The following is a 13032-nucleotide window of genomic DNA, read 5'->3' on the forward strand; positions in this document are numbered from 1 at the left end:
GCGACCCATTTCTGTGATTAATTAGATCGAAAACTACTTCGCGTTGATAATTTCTATTGAAAACGAAGCTTCATATGTGCGGTTTTCCAGATGAATGGAAATATTGAAAACGTAGAATTATTCTGCATCGTGTGTTTCTTATGCAAGGTAGCGGGTTAGCTTTTGATTATAATGTTAAAATATCAATATTTATTCAATGCGACTTCAATTTTAAGAGACATATAAAATAAGAGACATTAAATTTAAAATTCTAAATAACAAATTGAGAATCTTTTAACCGAGCGCGTTGTTTTTTGACATTTTTAAACATGTTGCGGATTGTCAAAATTCAGAACGGTTTTGTATGATTTGTTTCCATTATTAAGCAAATTTCATAGTACTTTTTCATGTATTTATGGCTAAAAGTCCCACTATGAAGCCTCGTAAGTTCGAGAAGGATGGAAGTACCTTGGCGGTTTTTAAAACTGCAATTCTTTTGTTCAAAAAGTTGTCAATACTTACACTCCTATTTCCATATCAACTCACCATTTCAAACCCGCGATCGTATTCAGTACCATTAACGCTCTTAGGCTGATTTTGATACATCTTTAGGTATCTCCAATCAATACTGGTTCACTACTTTACAGGACGGAGCGAATCAAGATCTGACCAGTTTTAGCGAAGTTCAACAACTTTCATTTTTTGGCGAAAAAGTCAAGTAATCAAGTTCCACAGTTTTTGGCATTATCCTATTTTCTTACGACTAATGTAGTTTTGCAAAGCAAGAAAATTATGATAATCGCTTCCAACTTTCTGGACACGACATAACTTTCCAATCAAGCTTTCGGATTTTCTGATTTCCTATTCATTATAGAGGAATGAAATCTTTCGCTGTTCTGATAGAACACAACACCACTTCATTTGGCCAATGTGGGCGTTAGCCGATTAGAAGAAGCCGAACGATTTAGAAGATCGCTTCAAACGGTTCAGTTATTGACAGTACAAATCTAGTTTCTTAGGAATCTCAATATAACCAAAGCGCTTTTAAAAAATCGATCCCTTAACAGAATGATACATTTTGTACTAACTTTCACAGACATCATTTAAACATTTAAGTACCAAATCTGTTCATGTACAGAAAGCCCACGCGAACATACTTTCCGGGTGCGATTGTTAGACTCTCCGACACAAATCTGCTACGTTGCATCGATCATCCAGGTCAGGATCAGGTTAGAAACCCGGAATGATTTCCCTTACTGGAATCTTAGGCCTTAACTTGGATACCGGGATACTCAATACTCTTGAAATAAAAAAACCGTTAGGATTGAGTTGAATAAGATACAATCTGACGGTCTAAACTATTCTTTTCCTTGTGACCACTCAAAATCATTAGTTTATGTGCTTCTTCTGTTAGGCTTCTTTCAGTTATTTGTTTTTATTTCAATAAGTTGTTTCACCAGTTCGTTACAGTCAAAAATGTGTATAATTGCGTTTCATTCTTGCTATTGATTTCAATTCCATGAATGCAATGTACCATGAATCCATTCATCAACTTTTTATTGCTGCAAACTAGCTGTTTGTCTGCTAAATTGTTAACAATTCTCAATTTTGAAGTTTTGCTACACTCGCATGAAATGTATTATCTGTTGTCGCGGTACGATCGATTATTGTCCTTGCATAAAATGTGTCGCTTTGGTCGTACTGATCAGTCGAGGTGCGATCGATTGCTACATATTAATTATTTAAATGGCATTTATTTCTAGTCTATTATAAAAATGTTATGTACAAAAATTCAACTGTATAGCAGGAATACTATAATCTGACAATTTACAATCCATTAGAGACATGGACAACATTTTGGAAATTGTCCAAAACTAACAAATTTCTCTTTGCAACGTTCGAGAAGAATATACTCAGTAGGATTTTTAACTTCGTATGTGTGGAAGGACAACGGAGGAACTGCTACAATGACGAACATTACGAGTTGTACGATGATCTCACTATCGCACATCGAAGTAGTCTCGCCATGCTTCAGAGAGCTGATTATGTCATGAGAATTACACCGTACGATCCTTGCATCCTCGATCGATTGCACGTAAAGTCCTTTCAGGTCGTTCACAAATACAGGCCTGAACTTTGAGGTTGTTCACATGGTCGTTCACAGAGGCATACAAGACAGAGGAACCGTGGTGTGGAGTTGGAGATAATGGATTTGCAGACGATGGCACTCAGCTTTCGATCGTGAATGGTTTAGAGAACACCTACAATAGATCGAAACCTCGAAGCGATTCTAGCACGTGATAAGCACAGGAGAATTAACTCGGTGTAGAGAATCTAAATAGAATTTTTCCCGCAATGACTACAATTTGATTAATCAGTATGTTAAGATGAAGGGTCTGGATGCTTACACTCTTTCCAGGCATATCTATGATTTCTTTTTCAATTAAGTTTGTACAAGTCAGAGCGGCCTGGTGGCATGATGGTAGCGGAGCCGGTCTTCACACGAAGGGACCGGGCCAAAATCCCATCCGGACCAATCCCCCGTAGCAAGGACTGACTATCTGGTTAAGTGGAAAAATAATTCGATACGACGAGGGCGTTCTAACGAAACAAAAAAAAATTAATAGAAGGGACAAGGTCTATGTTTAGGATTTGCCAATTGGGAATTATGGCATGAATTATAGCAGCTAATAGTATTAGTGACAAACGAAAAATCATAAAAAGGATTAATAAAGAGGACTCTTCGACAAGCACTCATTGGGCTCAGACGTGGTTTCGCGATCCGAAATTCGAGCTATTGAACATGGTCCTTCGAACCGGATCATTTGATATTGAAGAATTGTAGTGAATTTGTAAGAGTGGTTATTTCGGAAAGTTTCGCGAACGTCTGTAGCCGAAAGTTGGATATGGCAGTACTGTCGAAGGCGTCTCGCGAGCGAGTTACACTATAGGCGCCAAGAATATTTGGCCTGAGTATTTCGTGTTTGAGCAGTTTAGGTGAAAGTGTTAACTGCGGTTATTGCTCGCTACCATACGGAATCGTGTGTCACAGATAAGTAATCGAAATTCTGCGGGACACACAATAACGTGGACAGTGTGATTGAGTGCGTGCCAGCGACGCTATCGTGCTTGGGCTAGTTTTTCGTGTAAGTTGGCAGTGTGTTGGTGTGTAAAGGTTGATCGTATCGCATCGTATTGGAACATTCTGTGCGCTATCCACGGTCTGCAAAGTGAGGTTCGTGTAATTTTATCGGTTCGAACCGTCATGGAATCGTAAGTGCAACAGTGGAGGATCACGATCGGGTGAATGACCAAGGTGACGCCACTAAGATCGACCGTTGAACTTTCAACTAGTTACATCTACTATCGTGCTGAGTGATAGCGTCGGTAATCAGTGTACGTAGCGTAACTCGCGTGAGCTACTCGTTTTTAGCAGGTGCCAATAGTGTTGCTAAGCAGTTGGACATCAGTGTTAGTTTACCGCGCGGCACGGGTAACTCAGTAAGGTGTAACTCAATAAGGAGATCGCTAGTGAGTGCCGATAGCGTCATTTTTACGACATCACACCATCGCTGCTAGAAGGCGCGCAAATTGTAAAAAATAAAATGGCGACCAAGGAAAAAAAAGATTCTGCAACAGCTAACGCGTACTTACAACGATCGAGCGAGTATTATACAAGGTTTCGTTAATTTCATCACGAAGTACGATGCATTAGTGCATAGTGTAGAAATAGAGACACGGTTACAAGGTTTAGAAGATGCAAAGTTGGCGTTTGAAGTGGCTCGAGATAGGCTTCTGGTCGAGAATGATGATTGTGATTCGGAGCAATTGCGAATTGATCGTGAGTTATTCTACCAGCAGTACTACCAAGTGAAGGGGTTTTTGAACAACAAAATGGCCGAGGAGAATATTACACGTCTGGACACGAGTGTCCGATTCGGTGGGAACAGTACCTTGTCGCAAACTTTACACGGAGCGTCGCGAGTGAGATTGCCAAAGATGGAATTACCGACATTCAGTGGTGAAATAACGCAATGGCTCACTTACAAAGACAGGTTTACATCGATGGTGCATGATGTCGCCGATTTGTCTGACGTGTTAAAGCTCCAGTATTTGTTAGCGTCACTGAAGGGAGAAGCAGCGCAGCAGTTTGACCATGTGCAGTTGATCGACGGCAATTATGCCAGCACATGGAAGGCCCTAACAGATCGCTATGATAATTCCAAGGTGACCAGGCGAGAGTACTTCAAGGCGTTAGTGCACCTGGAGCCGATGACGTCGGATAGCGTATCAGAGCTTACGCGTGTTGTTAACGAGATCAAGCGTCTGGTTAGAGGAATGGAACGTCTTAAGGAACCAATCACTCACTGGGATACACCACTGGTTGCATTGACCATGCTGAAGCTGGATAAGCAGCAGTTGCTGGAGTGGGAGAGGGCGTCAGCCGATGCGACGGAAGACAAGTACAAGATGATGATAGAATTCCTCGAGAAGCAGACGAAGATGTTCAACAACGTTTCGAGTCATAGTATCAGAGTTATCACCACGAAATCGGCAAGTAATACGAAAAGTGCAACTTCTAATAATGTGTCTTCTAGTCTTCCAGGTAAACTATCTGGAAAGGCACTTGGGCGTATCAGTCAGCCGAGAGGTTCACAAGCGGTCGCAATGGCATGTACGGCAGAAGCTCGAGGAGAAAATATGGCTAGGTGTTCACTATGTAGCGAAAATCACCCCTTGGCAAGTTGTTCGAAGTTCGAGGAAATGTCTCTAGATGAGCGACAGCGAGTTATAGCATCGGACACCTTGTGCTTCAACTGTTTAAAGGGAAACCATCGTGCTCGGTTTTGCAGAAGCAGAGAAAGATGCAAGATTTGCAAGGGACGACATCACGTTTTAATGTGCAGAAAACCATCGGAATCACAGCTGAACAGTAATAGCCACGGTATCCATCAAGAAGGTCGATTGACAAGGGGCAAGGAGCAAGTCACCATGATCAATGCCATGGCCCGAGGTGATACCAAGAAAAGTATGGTGTGGCTGTCTACAGTGCAAGTACTAATTAGTAACTCCTGGGGAGTAGAAGTTCCTGTAAGAGCACTGCTCGACCAAGGTTCGCAGTGTAACTTCATCTCGGAAGCAGTGGCACAACAGTTAAGGCTGAAGAAAAGGCGGGTGCAGAGACCACTTTCTGGTGTTGGAGCGGCAGTGTTCAACGTGGAAACCTTGGTGTCGGTAGACGTTAAATCTCGTAACTCATCGTATGCAGCGTGTTTGGAGTGTTTGGTGCTTCCGAAGGTTACGGCGAGATTCCCAGCGCAATACATCGATATCAAAGGGTGGAAAATTCCAGAAGACTTGCCGCTAGCAGATCCAGGGTTCAACCAGCCAGAGAAGATAGACCTACTGATTGGTGCAGAAATATTCGGAGAGTTGTTACAACAAGGACAACTAAGATTGGCACCACATCTACCCATGCTTTTAGAAACGAAACTTGGCTGGATAATTAGTGGACGTGAAGTATGTAAGGGTTCCATCGAGTCTTCGGTTACACTAGCTAATTGCGTATTATCGGAAGAAAATCTAAATGCAGCCATGGAACAACTAGTAATGCTCGAAAACATACCGGAGGAAAGAGTTCAGTCCAGCGAACAGGAAGCTATGGAACAGTGGTATCTACACACGACCACACGAGAGAAAACTGGACGTTATGTAGTCGAACTCCCCAAGATACCTCAGTACGAGGAAAGGCTAGGTGATTCCATGCAAGGTGCCGTAAAACGATTTGCATCAATAGAAAGGCGTTTGGCACGAGACAACAGACTCAAGGAGCAATATAGCGAGTTCATGGAAGAATACCTTCGACTGGGTCACATGACCGAAGTTTCATCCGCTGAGAAGGAGCATATGGAGGGAAGTCGTTATTATCTACCTCATCATGCGGTGTTGAAACAAGCGAGCACAACTACAAAGTGCCGCGTGGTATTTGATGCCTCGCATAAGACCAGCACGGGAACATCATTGAATGACATCCTTCTTAACGGTCCGCAGCTACAAGATGATATTGTATCAATTCTTCTTCGTTTTAGGATGAGAAGAATAGGGGTTGTTGCCGATGTGGAAAAAATGTACAGGCAGGTTCTAGTGTCACCGGCAGACAGAAATCTACAATGCATCCTCTGGCGCAAAGAAGGGTCGGAAAACGTCTCAACTTTCCAATTGAACACCATAACGTACGGAACGGCCTGCGCTCCTTATTTGGCCATTCGAACATTGCGGAAAATATTCGAAGATCACGAAGAAAGCCATCCGAAGGCTATGTGTTGGTACAACGACTTTTACGTCGACGATCTTCTTAGTGGTGCTGATACAGAAGAAGAAGTTCAACAGATTCGGAGTCAGCTGGTTGAGATGTTTGGTAGCGCTGGCTTCAGAATTCGAAAATGGGCTTCGAATGCGGCAAATGCCTTGAAAGATGTTCCGAAAGAAGACCTAGCTGTGAGCGAAGAAGTGAATATTGAAGGAGCAGGTGTTGGCACGTTAGGACTGGTGTGGAAGCCAAACCTCGATGTCTTCAGCATTCGGGTACCGGTTATAGATACATCCAAGCCGATTACGAAACGGAACGTGCTGAGCAACCTGGCCAAGATGTATGATCCTCTTGGATTTTTAGATCCGATCAAGATGAAAGGGAAACTACTGATGCAAACCCTATGGACACTGAAGGAGCCTAATGGAAGAACGTGGTCGTGGGATGCAGAACTACCAGAGAAGATCCAATCAGAGTACAGTGTATTCTCCGGCAAGTTGAACCTGTTGGATGGCATTGTCGTTCCACGGTACCCGAAGTTGGGCACCAATTGGCAATATCACATTTTTTGTGATGCTTCCGAGCGAGGCTACGGTGCGTGTGTCTACATTCGAAGCGGCTCAGTTACGAAAGGATTCAATATCAGTTTGATCATATCAAAGTCGAAGGTGGCACCGTTATCGAAAAAACTGGTGATCGCGAGGTTGGAGTTGTGCGGAGCACTTTTGGCGAGTCGGTTGTATCAGTTCATTCGTAATGCACAGCTGCAAGAAGCACCATGTTTCATCTGGACGGATTCGATGACCACTTGGCACTGGATAAATGGGTCCCCGCATACCTGGAAGACGTTTGTGGCCAATAGAGTAGCTAAGATCCAGACCCTGACAAAGCATTGCGTTTGGCGACATGTGCCTGGGTTGCAGAATCCAGCTGACCTCGTGTCACGAGGTTGTGATCCAGATGATTTCTGCAAGAACTCGCTGTGGTGGTCGGGGCCAGAATGGTTGGCACTAAATGAAGAAAATTGGCCGGACCCACCTGAGACAGGAGCATCACCGGAGATAGTTACAATAGCGATTGAAGAGGAGCGAGCTGCAGCCAGTGCATCAACTGAGTCGTCAGAAAAGAAGAAAATGTTTAGTGAACATTTGTTCAAGCGAATATCGTCGTACACTACTCTATGTCGAGTTGTAGCATATTGTATGAGATTTGGGACGGCGATGAAATCGAAACGAAAGCAGCTTTCTACGAGTCTGTCAACGGAGGAGATATTAAATGCTGAAATTCGCATAAGTCGGTTGGCTCAAGTGGAAGTATTTTCGGAAGAGATAAAGCAGTTGCGAAAGGGTGATCGAGTACCTGGAAAGTCACCATTATCAACGCTTGCCACTTATCTGGACGACCATGGTTTAGTACGAGTGAAGGGGAGGCTGGATAATTCATCATTGAGCGACTGGACGAAACATCCGATAGTTATCCCGAAGACGCATCAGCTATCAGAACTGTTAGTGCAACACTATCATCGAAAGTTACTGCATGCAGCACCGCAGTTAACAGCCATCGTACTTCGTCAACGTTTTTGGGTGCTTGGCGCGAGAACGACTATTAGGAAGGTGTGCCGTGAGTGTGTGATATGCTTCAAGGCCAAGCCATCGAGTGTTGTTCAACCAATGGCACAATTACCAGCAGAAAGGGTCATGAAGGCTCGACCTTTTTCAATATCTGGTGTGGACTATTGTGGGCCTGTCTTCATCAAAGGAAGTCATCGGAAGGCAGCACCAATTAAGGCCTTCATCGCAGTTTTTGTATGTTTCGTCACCAAGGCGGTACATCTAGAGTTGGTTTCAAACCTCAGCACAGAAGCATTCTTAGCGGCTTTAAGGAGATTTGTCGCGAGGAGAGGACTAGTGTCGGAGATGCATTCGGACAACGGAACCAATTTTAAGGGTGCCGCAAACGAGTTAAACGCCCTTTATAAACTATTACAGTCGTCTCAATTTCAGAATTCGGTACAAGAGTGGAGCAGCTCGAGTCGTATCACCTGGCGATTTATTCCTCCTCGTGCTCCGCATTTCGGTGGACTGTGGGAAGCAGCGGTACGTTCAATGAAGCTTCATCTTAAACGTGTACTTGGAGACACATCGCTGACGTACGAGGACATGACGACTTTGCTGACTGAAATAGAGGGATGTTTGAATTCGCGACCGATCACGCCGATGTCCGACGATCCTGCGGACCTAGAAGCGCTAACCCCAGGGCACTTCTTAACTGGATCAAACATGCAGCAGCTACCAAACCTCGACATGAAGGACGTCCCAGAAAATCGTTTGAATCATTGGCGAGCCACGCAACAACGCGCTCAACATTTCTGGAACCGATGGCATAAGGAGTATTTGCAACAACTGAATGCGAGGACAAAGTGGAATGGGATTGCTACAGAGCTTAAACCAGGAATGATGGTAATAGTCCGGGAAGATAACGTGGCGCCATCAAAATGGCCGTTAGCTAGAATTACAAATGTACATCCCGGAAAGGATAATGTAGTGCGAGTAGTATCATTACGAACGGCTCAATCAGATCATGTAAAAAGACCTGCAACAAAAATATGTATTGTACCAATTGAAGCAGGCAAAAAGGAAATCGAGAGCAACAGTTAAGATGCAGAAAATTTAAGATAATTGCATGAACTAGTGAAATAAGCAGAACAGAAGATAATTGAACTTGCATGAATATTAATCAATGAACTTATAGAAGTAGATAAAAGTAAGATTTTTATGGTGGTCGGGATGTTTAGGATTTGCCAATTGGGAATTATGGCATGAATTATAGCAGCTAATAGTATTAGTGACAAACGAAAAATCATAAAAAGGATTAATAAAGAGGACTCTTCGACAAGCACTCATTGGGCTCAGACGTGGTTTCGCGATCCGAAATTCGAGCTATTGAACAGTCTATGTGAAACCAAACTTATTGTTTGTATGTTCAAAATATACAAATAAGTAAACAAATTATTACAAAATAAGTAAATAACCAAATCAATTAAATATTATTAATAAAAATATAAGAAAGACATAAATAACCGAATCAATTAAATATAAATAATAAAGATTTAATAAAAAAAACAAACAAATAATGAAGTATTCAAATGTTTCTTAATGTCATTTCAATGCTTCAGCACCTGTTGAAACCTTTTTAATGAACTAACATTAACCTCTCCCGATATTCTAAATGCAACTGCATTCATGACGAAATCTAAACTTTCTCAAAACCTCCAGTCGCTCATTTCTACAAAAATCATACATACAAGCATTGCGAAACCAAACCCCCTTTGTGCAGGTTCATTTTAATGACAACAGCAGATGCAAAACCAGTATCGTGGTTTTCCCATTTGCCAGTGATTTGTCGAAAACATGTTATTGCCCAGCAGTGGTAAGCTCCTTTCGGAAAATCAATGCCGATGGAACGGGAAACACAGTACGAACAAACCCGTAAGCGTGTAACGCAAACGGCTAGAAAGCAAAAAACAGTTACACGGCAATGAAAACGATTCGTTTGCTGCAAGCGACAACACAATTGAGCTATTGTTGTGTCGCTTTCGAGACGCTCCAAGACGTTCAACGTTCAACCAAACTCACCTGTTGATGCGCTTCGAGCGCTGCACGATAGTTATGGTGACGTATTACCCACGAATCCGGAATTTTACGGTGGAACAAAAAAGGTACAATTCAATTCATCGCTCTTGTCATAACAGCTTTCGTACACATTGCCCTTTCCCTAAGCGATTTTCCCACTACAGCTACACATCTATTGTGAGCTACTGGGCGCCTCCATTCGGCAACGATGCCACCTGTGAAGAGTCAAGTAGGATCACTGTTGCACTGCACGATTTAAACCTTGTTGTACAGCAGCAAGGGCTGTGAGCAAGCCTTGATCAAGACATCTCTTTGCTTTATACAATTCATTTTTTTCTTCATTTTACTCGTGTATCTGTTCCATATCGCACTGATGTCGTTTGCAAACAGCTATGTGACAAATCCCTCCATCAAGTTGAATTACGCAATTCTGTATCTAAATAAATAATCAAACAAAGTTTTCCCATTCTAAACTGTGCAACTGTAAAAGCGAAGCGTCTTTTTAGCGAATGACTGGTTTGTTAAAGGTTACACGTAATATTTCCCTACTTCTTACACAAATACCACTGGACAGCAAAAATGGAACAATACACGGGTGCATTGACGGAAAGCGAAACTTTCTCCTTCCGGTTGCCAAATACTGCTATTTCGGTTGCGTGTTCGCTCCCCGGTTCTTATATGGTTCCGCCAAAGCCCACAACTGCATTTGTTGTAACTTTTGAACCAGGCCGAAACCACCGCCTCGCCCTTCCACAACACTTTCCTTGGCCTTTTTCCGCAAGGTTTCCTATCATTTGTGTGAAACTAACAACAATAGCTATATGGAACTTGATAAACTTACGTAAATTTCGCTACGTTGACTTCAAACGAAAATAATACATCCACAAGCACGGGAAGCAGAATGAGAGTTGACGTGAAATTCATTATCGTAAGAAGCCTTCGTTCAGGAGTTACTTTCTTTGATTGGGTGATGCTTCTTCGAATTGCCTAGTAAAGACTGACGTCACTATACAACGACTAATGAAACGAATAATAATAAAGCGTTTTCGTTTCTCTTCTCCGTAGCGGATGGCAATCTTCCTCATGGGGCATTGTAATGCCTTCCAGCGGTAGGACACGTGACAATGACATTCGGGTTAACAACTTTTCACCCATGCACAATAGCTAATGATGTGCAAATGCAGTTGCGTTTCATTAGCTTTGGTAAGAGAAATATCTTAATGGTAGCGATCGACGCAAGTTTATTATGAGGTGCGGTAGGAAAAACACTTGATACTATATAATTTTATTTTATTAGCTCACGTTTATGTCATGCAGTACTGCAAGACTCTTAGACATATGATAGCCATGGGTAGATGCGTCCCAATAAAATAATGGTTATTGTTGCCTAACGTTAGCCCTGAAGGCTAACGGTTAAATAGTCCAATAATTTTGGGTAGCGAGTATTTGGGTACAATGGTTCTTGTTCTTCTTCTTGGCCCGCTCACAGTCATGGCCAGATCACCAATCTGTGTCCTGGAAGCTCGGTCTATGGCTGCTCTCCTTCACCCTTGGCTATACCCGATCTCTAACAGGCAGGACCTCTTGATCCCTTCACGTGATCAAGCCAACAAACTCGCTGCGCCTCTATGCGCCTCGTGCGGAAAGGCGAGCACCTTCCTGGTAGGGCACGAGTCTGGCATCCTCATCACGTGCCCCAGCCAACGTATATTTCCGGCCTTCGCCACCGTCAGGATGTCTGCTCTGCTCAGTCAGCTTGTATTTCATTCTCCTTCACCACACGCCTTGCTCACAAATACCGCCAAAGATAGTCCGTAACACCCACCGCTCGAAAATGGCAAGAGCGTTGACGTCCACCGCCCATATCGTCCAAGACTCATGACCATAGAGGACTACCGGACATATCAAGTCTTGTTGGAATCTTGTAGATCGCAGGAGTTTATGGAGCCCATAGTAGGCACGATTTCCCTGAACAATGCGCCTTCGAATTACGCTGCTTACGTTGTTGTCCGAAGTTACGATCGTGCCAAGGTAGACGAACTCCTCTACCACCTCGAGATCGTCACCGTCAACTGATACTCTACTTCCGAGTCAGGTTCTATCACGATCAGAGCCCCCGGCAAGCAAGTACTTTGTCTTCGTCGCATTGATCCTCAATCCAATCCTATCGGCCTCACGTTTCAGTCGGGAGTACGCCTCGCACACCGCCGCAGATGTCCGTCCGATGATGTCGATATCATCCGCGAAACCTAGGAATTGCGGAGATCGGGTGAAAATCGTACCTCGGATGTCGAAGCCCAGACTTCACAGGACACCTTGCAGAGCGATGTTAAACAGCAAACAGAAGAGTCCGTCCCCTGGCCTCAGACTTCGGTGTGATTCGTACGATTCCGACTACATGATCGACACCCTCAACTTGCACTGCAGCTCGTCCATAATGGCCCTCCATAGCCGTACCAGGTGTTGTTGCTCGTTCCGATTTATAGTATTATTGTAGACCGCATTGAAGTCATTAAACAGGTGGTGTGTAGGGATCTGATACTCTTGGCACTTCTGGAGGATCTGCCGAAGAGTAAAGATTTGGTCGGTGGTCGATTTGCCTCTAACAAACCCAGCCTGGTAGTTTCCGACGAAATCTGTAGCAAGGGGCGCAAGTCTGCAGAAAAATATGCGGGACAGGATCTTATAGGCGGCATTAAGGACTGTGATGGCTCGGAAGTTAGCATAGTCTAATCTGTCGCCCTTTTTGTAGACTGGGTGTATGACACCCAGTTTCCATTCGTCCGGTAGTTCTTCCTGGTCCCAAATCCTTAGAATCAGCCTATGCATGATAACGGCAAGCCTCTCCGGCCCCATCTTGAACAGTTCTGCCACCAGTCCATCACTGCCAGCTGACTTATTACATTTCAACTGCTTGACGGCGCTGATGACTTCGTCCAAGGATGGCGGAGGCACTTCGTCATTGTCATTCTGGCTTTCATAGCGTTGCTCTCCTCTAAAGCCTGCGCTTGCTCCGGCATCTACTGCATCTGTTCCGTTCAAGTGTCTTTTGATGTAGTCCCGTCTTTCAACCAGATATCTCCACACACATTACAGCACATCGCGATCATG

At 43.6% G+C, this 13032-nt stretch overlaps 1 protein-coding gene across 1 annotated transcript; it reads left to right on the top strand.

The window, feature by feature from the left end:
• The first annotated feature begins 3873 nt into the window (after window positions 1–3873).
• On the top strand, window positions 3874–12654 carry LOC128302790 (uncharacterized). Its single transcript, XM_053039642.1, has 4 exons — window positions 3874–4533; window positions 4586–4699; window positions 4906–7793; window positions 12408–12654. Exons 1-4 carry the CDS (start codon window positions 3874–3876, stop codon window positions 12652–12654), a joined length of 3909 nt encoding a protein of 1302 aa, XP_052895602.1.
• The last annotated feature ends 378 nt before the right edge of the window (window positions 12655–13032 follow it).

The sequence above is a fragment of the Anopheles moucheti genome, chromosome 3, assembly GCF_943734755.1.
Source record: "Anopheles moucheti chromosome 3, idAnoMoucSN_F20_07, whole genome shotgun sequence".
NCBI lineage: Eukaryota > Metazoa > Arthropoda > Insecta > Diptera > Culicidae > Anopheles > Anopheles moucheti.